The sequence below is a fragment of the Hemitrygon akajei genome, chromosome 24, assembly GCF_048418815.1.
Source record: "Hemitrygon akajei chromosome 24, sHemAka1.3, whole genome shotgun sequence".
NCBI classification, from domain to species: Eukaryota; Metazoa; Chordata; class Chondrichthyes; order Myliobatiformes; family Dasyatidae; genus Hemitrygon; species Hemitrygon akajei.
Window position 1 is genome coordinate 47,821,346 of NC_133147.1, and position 12,382 is coordinate 47,833,727.

General features: G+C 47.1%; 1 protein-coding gene across 1 annotated transcript in view; it reads right to left on the reverse strand.

The window, feature by feature from the left end:
* LOC140716062 (ubiquitin-like modifier-activating enzyme 1) overlaps positions 1-12,382 on the reverse strand; it is a 60,624-nt gene that overhangs the window by 27,730 nt on the left and 20,512 nt on the right. The window contains 6 exon segments of the mRNA XM_073028748.1: positions 1,816-1,962; positions 5,165-5,262; positions 6,804-6,936; positions 7,015-7,105; positions 10,215-10,321; positions 10,665-10,799. Of these exon segments, the coding sequence (XP_072884849.1) occupies positions 1,816-1,962; positions 5,165-5,262; positions 6,804-6,936; positions 7,015-7,105; positions 10,215-10,321; positions 10,665-10,799 (711 nt within the window).

Sequence of the window (12,382 nt, forward strand, 5' to 3'; positions counted from 1 at the left end):
AGTCTTCAAGCTTTATTAATCAGCTTTCAGGGGATGATTGAATTGAATGCAGAACTGTAGTTGCTAACGAGCATCCTGACACGTGCATTTCTGCTGTCCCGATGTTCCAGGTTTAAATGAATAGCCAAAATAGTATCTGCTGTGGACCCGTTTTGCTGGTAAGCAAATTGAAGCAGAACCAAGTCACATCTGAGGCAGTTGATTCGTTTCATCGCCAGCCTCTCAAAGCACCCCATCACAGTGGACGCAAGTGCTACTAGACAATTGCCATTGTGGCAGGTTACCTCGTTCTTAGAAGTCGGTAAAATTGAAGCCTGCTCAAAGCAGGTGGACACCTCAAACTGCCGAACTGAGAGGTTAAGAGATACCGGTGAACGTTCCAAGCAGCTGATCAGCGCAGCTCTTTAGCACTCGGCCACCTACCCCATCCGAGCCAGCTGGCCCAAAAGTAACTAACCTAACCGATAATAAAATGACTGGGCCCAGAAGACACAAACTCTTATGACTCAAGCACTCTTTTCATTTTACTTGTGCACAAGGAGAACAGCGTGGGCCCAGTCACCCACACTGTGACTTTCTCAAGTTCTGAGAGAAAAAAACTGCCACTTTTATACAGAGTTGGCAATAGTGATCATTATACTTTAAATTGTACATGAATTCCTTACTTGCAAGATCAATCCCCACTCACAAAAGAAGTGTGTGGATCGAAATTTCAAGCGGGCAGTTGATGATATTTTGAAGTTAGTAAAGACAAGAGTTTCACACTCTTCCATTATTCTTATGTCTCTGGCACCCCCATTAGGTAAAAGTGCACTGTTTTGGGAAGAACTTTCTGGAAAAGTCTCACTACAGAGGCCTCACTTGTTTGACATTTGCCACAATCATCCCAGTCTATCTCGTCTGTAATAAGCAGAGCTGTCTCAGGCGGTCTCACTTGAGTACCCCAGGCTATCCTTGCCTTACCACAACTTCCACACATGACAAATACATAGGGAAGGAGCTAAAGATGGCGTCAGAAGTTTCTGCAGACCAGGCAACTTCTTCCAGTTCATCCAGCTTTTTTCATGTCTTTTCTTTTCCCTCTTCTGGGAGTCCATAATCTACAGCTGTGCTCAAACTACGTTCTACATGGGCTGTGGGTTCTCGCTCTTCAGAACTCGCTGAGTGGCCTGCACCAGTATCTCCAGGTGCAGCTTGGAAGACTTCAGAGTGCGGCCCTGTGGGTGACCCGATTCCTTGCTGACTGAAACATCATGGGAGATCAAAACATCAAGGCAGCGAGCCTCTTCACTTTCTCTCTCACTTGATGCTGAGTGACAGTCTGTTGGCTCCAAGCTGGGGAGCTCAAATAAGCGACGATGCAGATTGTAACATTGAAACAGCAAGCTATTGGGCTCCCTCTCCCCCCCCCAGCCCCAGTTAGGGAGATCGAGAGCCTGTTGAGATGGCGATGTGCTGGAACGCTCAGTAGTTTTTAAAAGGGGCATAGATCATGATCTTCAGGAGCTTGGTTTTGCTTGCATGATGGGTGGGTTGGGGGGGGGGGGGCCCTGATGCTTTTGTTGCTGCTCGTGCATGGGAGGGGGACGGAGGCTTTGGGGTTCTAACGTTTTTCTGTTATTCATTCCTTGGGCTGAAAACAGAGGAATTCACTCATCACAAACAGAACAGATTAGACATTATCACAGACACACAAACACAACCCTCCATCCCCGCACACAAAGTGCACACATCACTTCAAAGCAAGGAGGGAGGGGCTGGGAACTCCTCCTCTACCCCATGGCTGCACCCAAAGCCCACAGTCCCCTCTTGTACCTGATGCCAAGGCCGGGGCAAGTTAGAGTTCTTCTTCACAAACTCGTGCAGGGCCTGGAAGCCGAGGTGCATCTGTGGGGGATGCTCGAACTTGGCGAAGTCTGTGGTCAGGATGTCGGGTGCTTCCAGTGAGGCTTTAAGGGATTTCTAGGGGAAGACAGTAAACAAGGTGAAAATTCAGACCATATATCGATTGCAGCAGATCGCCGACCTGTCAGTGCTCGACCTCAACTCTACTCATGAAGGTATTGCTGAAATATTGTGGAGAGGTTGTGCGACTCTGCTATAGATAGGATGTTAGTTATTCAGCTGGAAACAGGTGAAAAGATTGAAGAGAATATTGCTGGGACTGGTGCTTTCCTTGTGAAGTTGTGCGTGCCTATGACATGCTGCAAATAAGTTTTTCCTGGCACTTGTACTTGTCCATGTTACATTAACTCCACTCTGATTTTAATTTGATACATTTGTGGTAAAGACCTATGCCATAGTTTGGGGGGGGGGGGGGGGGTGGTGTGGAAGGAAGGCTGTTAAAGAAAAGGGGAAAATACAGTTAAAGGCAGGCATCTTAACAGCCCTGAGCCACCATCAGGTAGGAGAGACAGAAGCCTGAAGTCCCATGCCACTTCCTTTCAACTATTCAGTTCCGGAACCAACCTGCATAACACTGATCACTAGTTTAGCCACACTTTAATCACTCCGCCTAAAATTATCCTTGCTTGTTTTGTGTTCTTTCTTGTAACTTTTGTGTATAATCTACAGTATCGTGCAAAAGTCTTAGGCACATATATTTATAGCTGGGATGCCCGAGACTTTTACACAGTATTGTGGAGCAGAGAGAGGGTTTGCAAATGTGGCAGGAGCAAAAGATGTTGGGAATGCCCAGGGTGGTGTGCCGTGGGAGGGGTGTAAGGCAGGTGGCAGAGAAAGAGTGCCAAGATGGGGAAATGAGCACGGGGCAGATACACCCAGCTCCAAAACAGTAAAGGTCATTTAGTTTACTGATCATTACAAAATGTCTGTTGCCTCCAGCTCCCTGCCCTCTCCCTCCCCCCTTTTCCCCATCTATGATTCCCCTCTCCTTGCCCCCTTCCCACTCTCTGTCCACAATAGAGACCCATATAAGAATCAGGTTTATCATAAGGTTAAGGTTCATTTTTATTATTAAAGCATACAACTTGAAATTCTCTCAAGCTGTATACTTTATTAAAAATGAACTTTAACCTTATCATCACTCACATGTCATGAATTTTTTTGCAGCAGCTGTACAGTGCAATACATAAAATTAGTACAGTACTTACTAAAAAACATCTTAGCTATGTACATGTGCAAACTGTTAAGTGCTGAGACTTAACTGTGAATGCGCTAAGACTTTGTTTTTCTTTGAATGCTCAGTGCCCGTGAAGCTGCTGCAAGTTTTTCATTGCTCCTGTGCATACATTGAGAGCATGTATGCACAATGGGGGGGCGGTGAGATGTTAAGGAGGGATAGGTTTATTCAGGTTGTACTATTAAAGAGCTATAATTTATGAGTATTAGGGGGAGTTTGGTGGGCTGGGACTTTATACCCTGGAGGGTAGCTGGATAGGTGAATCAAGGGATATGGGGACAAGGCAGGAACTGGGTATTGACAGTAATTGATCAGCAATGATCTCAAAATGGCGGTGCAGGCTCGAAGGGCCAAATGGTCTACTTCTGCACCTATTGTCTATTAGATGTACCTTTGAACCTTACAGTGGTGAGAATTGGACCCTGACTGATTTTGGAGTTAGCACTGTGGACTGTAAAGGAGCGTGCATGTTCTCCCTGTGACAGGGTGGGTTGCCTCTGGGTGGTCACATTTACTCCCCCATTAGAAAGAGTTAAGTTATGGGCATGCCACTTTACTCAGAGCTTTCCCTCAGCACATCTTTGGACTGTGACATTTCACTGTATGCTCTAATATACAGGTGACAAATAAAACTAATCTTTACAGAGGTATATCGAATAATTTAGGCAGTAGAGTGGAGATATGTCTCTACCAAAGAAGGTGTAAGGTGCTCCTTCCCTCCGCTAGCCTACAGGTCACCCTTGTGCAAGGTGTAGCACCTGCTTAGCATCCACTTGGTGGATGGTCGTACGAGCACATCACAAATCCTGGTGATGCAACCACTGATGCCAGGCAGACAATATCTAAAAGGTTTGATAATGGCTGAGGTCACCTGTCTCAAATACACTGCCCAGAAGAAGGCAATGGAAAATGGAAAACCGTTTCTGTTGAAGCATTGGTCACGGGATCATGACCACCTACGTCACAATGATGATGACAGAATATTAAGGGGTACGGATAGGGCAAACGCACTGTCTCTCTCTGGAAAGGGAACACAAACCAGAAGGTTTAGGTTTAACGGGGCGGGGGTAAGGTTTAAAAGAGACCCAAACAGCAGTATTTCATGCAGAAGTTGATGTTTATATGGAATGGGCTACCAGAAGCAGTTGAGACAGCTGCAATAATGTGAGGGCCAGAGGTCGTCTTATGCAGCCAAGGAAACCAAGGATTTCATAGTAAATAGGGATGTGGATTGTGTTAACAGGGAACAGCAGATTAAAGCAGAGACACGAAATGCAACACCCAAGGTTCAGTAACTTGACTAATTATGTTCTAGCATACACCTGTGGATAAGCATTTTACTCTGTCGTCGGGACCTAGACTATTGTTTAACTAAATCTTTCTGTAGTCACACTGTTCTCAAAATATAGTTTTACTGGGAATCTTATCAACTGAGAATGTAAATGCTCTACTGAGTCCTCATCCAGGTGGATCAGCTTTGGTTGGACTCCTGGTGCGCACACCGTTTTCAATAAATCACCCGCTCTTCTAACAGACTCCATGTGGTCTTTTGCCTGTGGAACGGGTTGCCAGAAGTGCTCAGGACAGGTAGGGTAGGAAAGGTTCAGAGGGATATAGGCCAAATGGGACCAGCTCAGATGGGGCATTTTCTTCAGCACTTGTTTCCTTGCTGTATGACTGACTATCACACACCAGTGAAACATTTCAGATGGGTGTCCGATACGGATATGCAGGAAATTGATGAGGGTATTTTCCAAGTCCTAAATCCTGGCGTGCCTACATGCCCAAAAGCATGAGGAGGTGCCGCTCAAGGGAGAAGGTAATTTACCCAGGGGTGTGCATTGGTGTGTGTGTGTGTGTCCCATCCCAGCTCTCCCCCACCCACTGGCGGGCTTCCCTTGCGTTCCAAAGCAGCAATGTCCCTATGGATGTTGCTCCCATTGGAACTGCTGGACAAACAGCCTCTCAAGTCAATAAAAACACAACCATAAATTTTCAGTCGGAATATTGATAGGCACTTACAAATTTTAGCTTCTTGGCCATTTTGACCTGAGTGACGATTCCACCACGGACGTAGTCAGAGAAACCAGAGGTATCGCAGATGCTGAATGTGTAGGGTCCTGTGAGGCGAGACAGGAAGACGGTGAAGTTACCAGAGTGTGTTAACAGGGGGCAAGCGCTTTCTCATGCTAGTGCTGGGCATGAACTCAGGCTAGCCGGCAACACCCTGCAGGTGTGTGAGGACAAGACCTTAGAGTACCTGTCAAATCTATAAGGCAGGCATGACTACATAACCTAACAAAAGCTCTCTGGACTGGCAAATGTTAGACCACAAGGCCCATCACGTCTGCTCCACCATTTGATCTCAACCCCATTCTTCTGCCTTCTTCCCGTAACCTTTGAAGCTCTTACTAATCAAGAACCTATCAACCTCCGAAGTCTCACTTTGCCATCTGTGGTAATGAATTCCACAGATCCACCCAGCCATTGGCTAAAGGAATTCCTTCTTATCTGTTTTAAAACGACGTCCTTCCATTTGGCCCCAAGCTTCCCCCACCACTGGATTTTCACATCAGGTAACATTTTCCATAAAGCATGGGGACTTTCTCCTCAGCAATGGTTGGTAGTGATCTATTTGAGAACAGTATTGATTTTATCTTTTCACTTGGAAACGTAATGCAATAAATTATGTGCTGGAAATTGCCTCGAGCTCTCTGGTTTACAATCACCTCATATCGGACTTCTGACACACCAGCAGTAAGAACGACAGATACATGGATGATAGAAAAATGGAGGGCCGTGTAGGAGGGAAGATTTAGGTTGATTGCAGAGGAGGTTAAAAGGTTGGCACATCATGGGCCAAAGGAACTGTACTGTGCAGTTATGCCCCAGGTATTAATTATGTAGCTTGCAATAATTAATGGCCCCGCTTCTGGCTGGTTTGAGGTCCAGAATGTAAATGAAAAGTGGGCACTAGAGTGCAAGTGGGATAGGGCTGTGGACCAGGAGAATAGGGTTTTGGTTCTGAACACACCAGGAGTCGGGGACATTGAGAGTTTTGCAGCCACAGTTTCCATTTAACCTCACCAAGAGCACTGGAAAATGATGATCTTATATAACAAGTCTGGACAAAGCTTAAAGACTGCAATTGTACACAAAATACTGAGGAATTCAGATGGTCAGATAGCATCAGTGATAGGGGGGAAAAAAAACAATCGACGTTTCGGGCCGAGACCCTTCACAGGGACACTGCCTGACTCTCTGATCAGGACATGCCTGACCTGCTGAGTTTCTCCATTTCCAGCAGAATCTCTCTTAAGATTGCAAATAGCTGGAATTAATTGAAATAACCACTTTAAGGTATTACATAAGAGCCTGAGATATTTACACTAACCTGAGATTTAAAGGGGCAAGAGTTGGAAATGAGAGTCCAAGAAACTCTAGAGCAGGAGCTACCTTTTACATGCCATGGACCAATACCATTCAGCAAGGGGTCAGTGGACCCCAGGTTCGGAACCCTTGCTCTAGAAAGTGAGAAATGGGAGCCAGAATATCAGGATTTCTAAGTAACTGAATAGTGGATTATCAGTTTTCTTGGCTGGTCCTTTTAAATTCGGGGGAGGAGGCCGTCTGAGTGAGGAGCAGTCGGGCGTGCACTGACCTAGGACTTTGATCTCCACTGGGTCACACTGGTTCAGCTCCTGCATGCCCTGGATCTCGGTAAAGGTAACAAAGTCGCCCGTCTGGAACCCATGCCGGGCCTCGTCCAGGCAGGTCACCACCCCGGGATTGTCCTGAAACACAGGGCAATGGCGTCAGTGATGGACAGGAGGGCAGAGAGGAGATTTGAACAAAGGGGACTCGATGCCTACCTTAGTGATCATTGAGATCATGGCACTCAGAGGCTGCTCACCATTGGTGTCCAACACGATCATCTCCTCCCCAAAGTCACAGAACAGTTGCCTGGGGAGAAGAAGAAACAAGGATTTCGTTATTAGTAACAGAGCTGGTTCAAGTTACAGCTCGGTAGCCTACAGTCAGATTGAGTTGTACTGTGCAGAGTACAGTTAGTCATAGAGCACAGAAACAGGCCATTCAGTTCACCACATTGATGCTCATCTAGAGACAGAGCATGGAACAGTCTATTCTGGCCCAATGAGCCACATGCCCAGCAAATCACCTATTTAACCCTAGTCTAATCACTGACAATACACAACGACCAATTAACCTGCACACCTACCACATCTTTGACTGTGGGAGGAAAGCGAAGCACCCAGAGTAGCCATGAGGAGAATGTACAAACTGCATACAGGCAGCAGTGGGAAATAATCCAGCAGATTCCTGCTTCTCCTCCTTTTTCCAGGCACGCCATGTCTGTGCTCTAGAGAGCGGTAATGGGCCATTTCCTTCTGATAGGGTGGCAAGACCCCAGGTTTTGAGGGGATGAATCATGTTGTGTACATACAGACTCCTCACAGACAGCATGGGGAATTAAACCAAGATCGGCGATCACCAGCACTGTAAAGCACTAGGTTCACCACTATGTTACTATGCCACCTATTAGAACAAGGTTGATCAGGAGTACAAATCCACGTGGGTAAAGAAACTAAGCATCGCTGATAAGGTCCAGCTAACGACAAAAATAGGGACGTGGGGCTGCCAAGTAGTGACAAGTTGATTGAATAGACTAGGTTGGTAATTTTCACATTCTGTAACAGTGGTGAGAAAAGAGGTTTCAGAAAAGTTGGGAAGAGGATGATAGCACTGACTAGAAAAAGATGGGAATGCTGTGAGGATGTCTCTCCCTCTGACTCACTGCCGCTGGAGGAAGGCGTCAGCATCTGAATAGTTTCTCCCCACCCCCCCCACCCCCAAGCTGTCAGAGGATGGTGCCGGAGTTCCTGGGTAAGGTTTAATTGATGTGATTTGTGGATTGAACTATGTAGTTCACATTATGTATTCCTGGTCACTTTTTTTGGTTACTATTTTGAATCTAGGTTGCCTCCAGATAACAAATAACGCCTGGCTTCTTGCGTTCTGGGTTGTTTTTCCTCATTTTTTGTTGCCGATAGTTCAATTTGTTTTGCTGTGCACTGGGGGGGGGGGGGTTGCTGTCTTTCTTTGAACGGATTCCATGGTTTTCTTGTTCTGTACCTGTCTGTGGGGAAGATGAATTTCAGGGTTCTGCACACATACTTCGATAACACATGTACTTTTCAAACTGACTAAATAAGAATACTCCCGATGAGATGATAAAGCTATCAGAACATTGTGAAGGCTTCCGACAGCAAGAGGGAGATGGAGGCACAAACCTGCAGAAATGCAGGAACTAGAGAAATATGAAGGAACTAGAAGGTACGAAATCGAGAGGTTATGGTAGAAACTATAAACATGCTGGCCAAGCCTCAACCACAGCAAGGTTCAGTTCTGCTCACTGCACTATGGGAAGGTGGCGATTGTTGAGGAGAGAGTGAAGAGGAAATTCCCTAGGATGGAAAGATACAGTGAGCTGAGGGGAGATGTGATAAAGGTGTGCAGAGTTACGAAGGATATCGGCAGGTTAGATGGTGGGAAACTATTCGCTATAGCAGATGTGCCTTGAACTGGAAGGGATGGATTAAGGCACTGTCACAAGAAAGCAGCATCATCGAGGACCCCCACCACCCAGGACATGCTGTCTTCCCACTACTACCATAGGGAAAGTAGTACACAAGCCGGAGGTCCCACATCACAGGGTTCAGGAAGTTTTTACCTTTCAACCGAACTCCTGAACCAGCCTGGATAACTCAACTCACCTCAACATAGAATTGAGCAGTGAGCGTAACCTACGGACTCTCTTTCAGGGACCTTATAACTCACGTTCTCGGTGTTGGTGTTTGTCCACCGTGTCTGACGATGACAGGAGCTTTTAAAAGTGGGAAAGCTGCTGCACTGAGTATTATGTTATTTGTTTGTGTTGTGTTTGCATATCGGTTGTTTATCAATCTTTGTGTAGTTTTTCATTGATTCTATTGCACTTCTTGTTCTACTGTGAATGTCTGCAAGAAAATCAGGATAGTCTATGGTGACTTTGACAATAGACCTGCTTTGAACTTTGGAGGGCAAACATGAGGAAATCTGCAGATGCTGGAAATTCAAACAACAACACACACAAAATGCTGGTAGAACACAGCAGGCTAGGCAGCATCTATAGGGAGAAGCACTGTCGACGTTTCGGGCCGAGACCTGACGAAGGGTCTTGGCCCGAAACGTCGACAGTGCTTCTCCCTATAGATGCTGCCAAGCCTGCTGTGTTCTACGAGCACTTTGAACTTTGGAGGGGTTGGTTGTATAGGGGGGGGGGAATCAGAGGAGGAACATTTCCCCGGGGGGGGGGGAGGGGTTTGAAATCTGGAATGCTCTGCTTGCAGGGGTGGTAGAGGCAGAGCCAATGAGCACTTGAATGGGGAAGGCAGGGAAAGGTACAGACTAGACCCAGGGCTGGGAAACTGGAGGTGTAGTGGGCTGGCATGGATGTGATGGGCCAAATGGCCCACTTCTGCAGGGTAAATGGAGGACCTCAGCAAGACACGCAGCATCCGCAAGGGTGGATGGGCGAGGAGGGTCAACGTGCCAGGGGAAGGTGAGCTGGTGCCCAGGGGGTGAAGCAGTGAGATGGAGGATGGAGCCAGCTGGGGGAAACAGAGGGGGGAAGTTGGAGAAAGGGGCAGCAGGACATAGGAGACAGAGGAAATTAGATAGGAGAAAAGGGGAGATGAAGTTATGTGGGGGAAATGAGGAGACTGGCTGGAGGCCAAAAAAAAGAGGACAAAGATTCCATTGCTGAAACCTGACAAGAAAAGTGATAATGGGACTGTGGAGAGTGATTGTTGGTGGGTAGTAGTGGAACATGTATAACACACATCTCTATTTAAGACCCTGTGACGGGTTCTTCCAGTTGCTCACTCCATAAAGGACACTCAACAGTGAGGGAAGAGTGTGGTGAGCTCCCCCCCCCCACCCCACAGCGGATGAGGGAGATCCTGTTCGGCAGGAGGTACCCTCTGAGCAGCCTGACCTTGCCGTCACTCACCCGCAGAGGCCCTTTGTGTCAGCCACAATGAACTTGATCCCCTTGCTGTGACAGAACTCGCCAATCCGCAGCTGCTCGCCCAGGCTGGAGTTGGTGAGCACCACCACCTGCCGAGAGAAACAGACAAGGTGAAGGGGCAGAAACTGACCGCGGCTTCTCTCTCCGCCGAGGCTGACGACCCGTGTTTCCGCACCCTTAAAGCTCAGGTCATCACCGCCATCATAGACAGCATCCTCACATCAGCCATTACAGCCTCCCACAATAAACAAAAACTACAGCGAACCCTCAGGTCAGCAAACAGAGATCATGTGCCCAGGACAAAGAAGTGGGCAGGAAATTGCATTTCAGACATTACCCACTTGGCAAATTACCTTTTCTGAAAGCTCCCTTCTGTGAAGTGCTATTGGGCTTTGTTTATAGGACCCGCTCCTCGCCCTACAACCCTCATACCTGGAACTGCTGCAGATACTCCTCGGTCAGGTCTCCAGTGTAGGCTGTCACCGGCACGTAGGTGTTGAGCTCTGCCAGCTTGGGCTGTGAAACCTCAGCCCTGTTCTTTGAGAGATCAGCCTCGCTCAAGTAGAACTGGGTGGGGAGAGAACGACAGTTAGCTGTAATTCAAAAGCGTGTCATCCAGCAGGTGAAACCCTCTGCAATGCCTCTGACTGTAAGGGAACAGGCCCTTTGGCCCATCATGTCTGTGCTGACCACAATGCCTGCATGTAATCTACAACCAGTGGACACTCTATTGGGTGCAGGAATGGAACCCAATGTGGTCTTCTGCTGTAGCCCATCGACTTCAAGGTTCGAAATGTTGTGCACTCAAAGATGCTGTTCTGCACACCACCGTTAAAAGAGTTACTGTCACCTTCCACTGGTCTGGCCATTCTCCTCTGACCTCTCTCATTAACAAGGTGTTTTCACCCACAGAACTGCCGCTCACTGGATGCATTGTTGTTTTTTGCACCATTTTCTGTAAACTCTAGACTGCTGTCCATGAAAATCCCAGATCAGCAATTTCTGAGATATTTAAACCACCCTGTCTGGCACCAACAATTATTCCAGTCAAAATCACTTAGGTCATATTTCTTCCCGATTCCGATGTTCTGTCTGAACTATAACCGACCCTCTTGACCACATCTGCTTGTTTTTATGCATTAAGATGCTGCCACATTTGGCTGATTAGATATTTGCATTAATAACACGTGTACAGTGTCCTCCTGGTGTATATCCCCCTATTCTGTCTAAGTGTCTCTTTAGCATTGCCATTGTGTCTGCCTCCAGAAGCATGTTCCAGAGACCCACCACACTCAATGTAACTTGTCTTGCAACTCTCATTTGAACTTCAACCCTCTCACATCAATGTATAAACCTTGTCTCCAAATTTCTACAGATCATTGAATGTGAAGAGCATTCCGACTGTTGGATCAGAGCCAGGTAGGGAGGCTCCAACAGACAGGATCACAAGAGGCTGCGGAGGGTCGTCCATTCAGCCAGCTCCATCATGGGTACAACTCCTCTGCTACCACTGAGGACACCTTCAAGGCGCCTCAGGAAGGTGCCGTTCCATAATTAAGGACCCTCACCCCCCCGGGCCATTTACTACCATTACGTCTGACCCGTGTTTCCGCACCCTTACGCAGCCGGAAGACCCACACTCAATGTTTTAGGGACAGCTTCTTCCCCTTCACCATCAGTTTTCTGCGTCTTCTACACTATCTGTTGCTTTTGTTCGTAATTTTTACTGATTCTACTGTAGTGCTGCAACAAAACTGACAAGTCTAATCCTGATGGATTCAGAAACATCAAATATACATCAGAAATAACAGGCATCGTTTGCATTAACAACCAACACAGTCTCAGGACGTGCTGGGGCAGCCTGCAAGAATCTCCACATGGAATGCCCGTAATGTTTAGCAGAGAAGCCAACACAGAAGCAAATCCCTTTCCAAACCTCCCTCCCCCATACACACTGCCAGTGTGTATTTGATACTTCTACTCTTGGTAAAACAAATCTGGCCACCCTCCATATCTACAGCTCTCAACTTATGTCAGGTCGCCACTCTGTCGCTAACAGTCCAGAAAAAGCGGTCTGTGCCATCTCATCTTACAACTGTACCTACTGTGTTCAGCAGGAATATGCCCCAGCAGACAGAATGCTGCCAAAG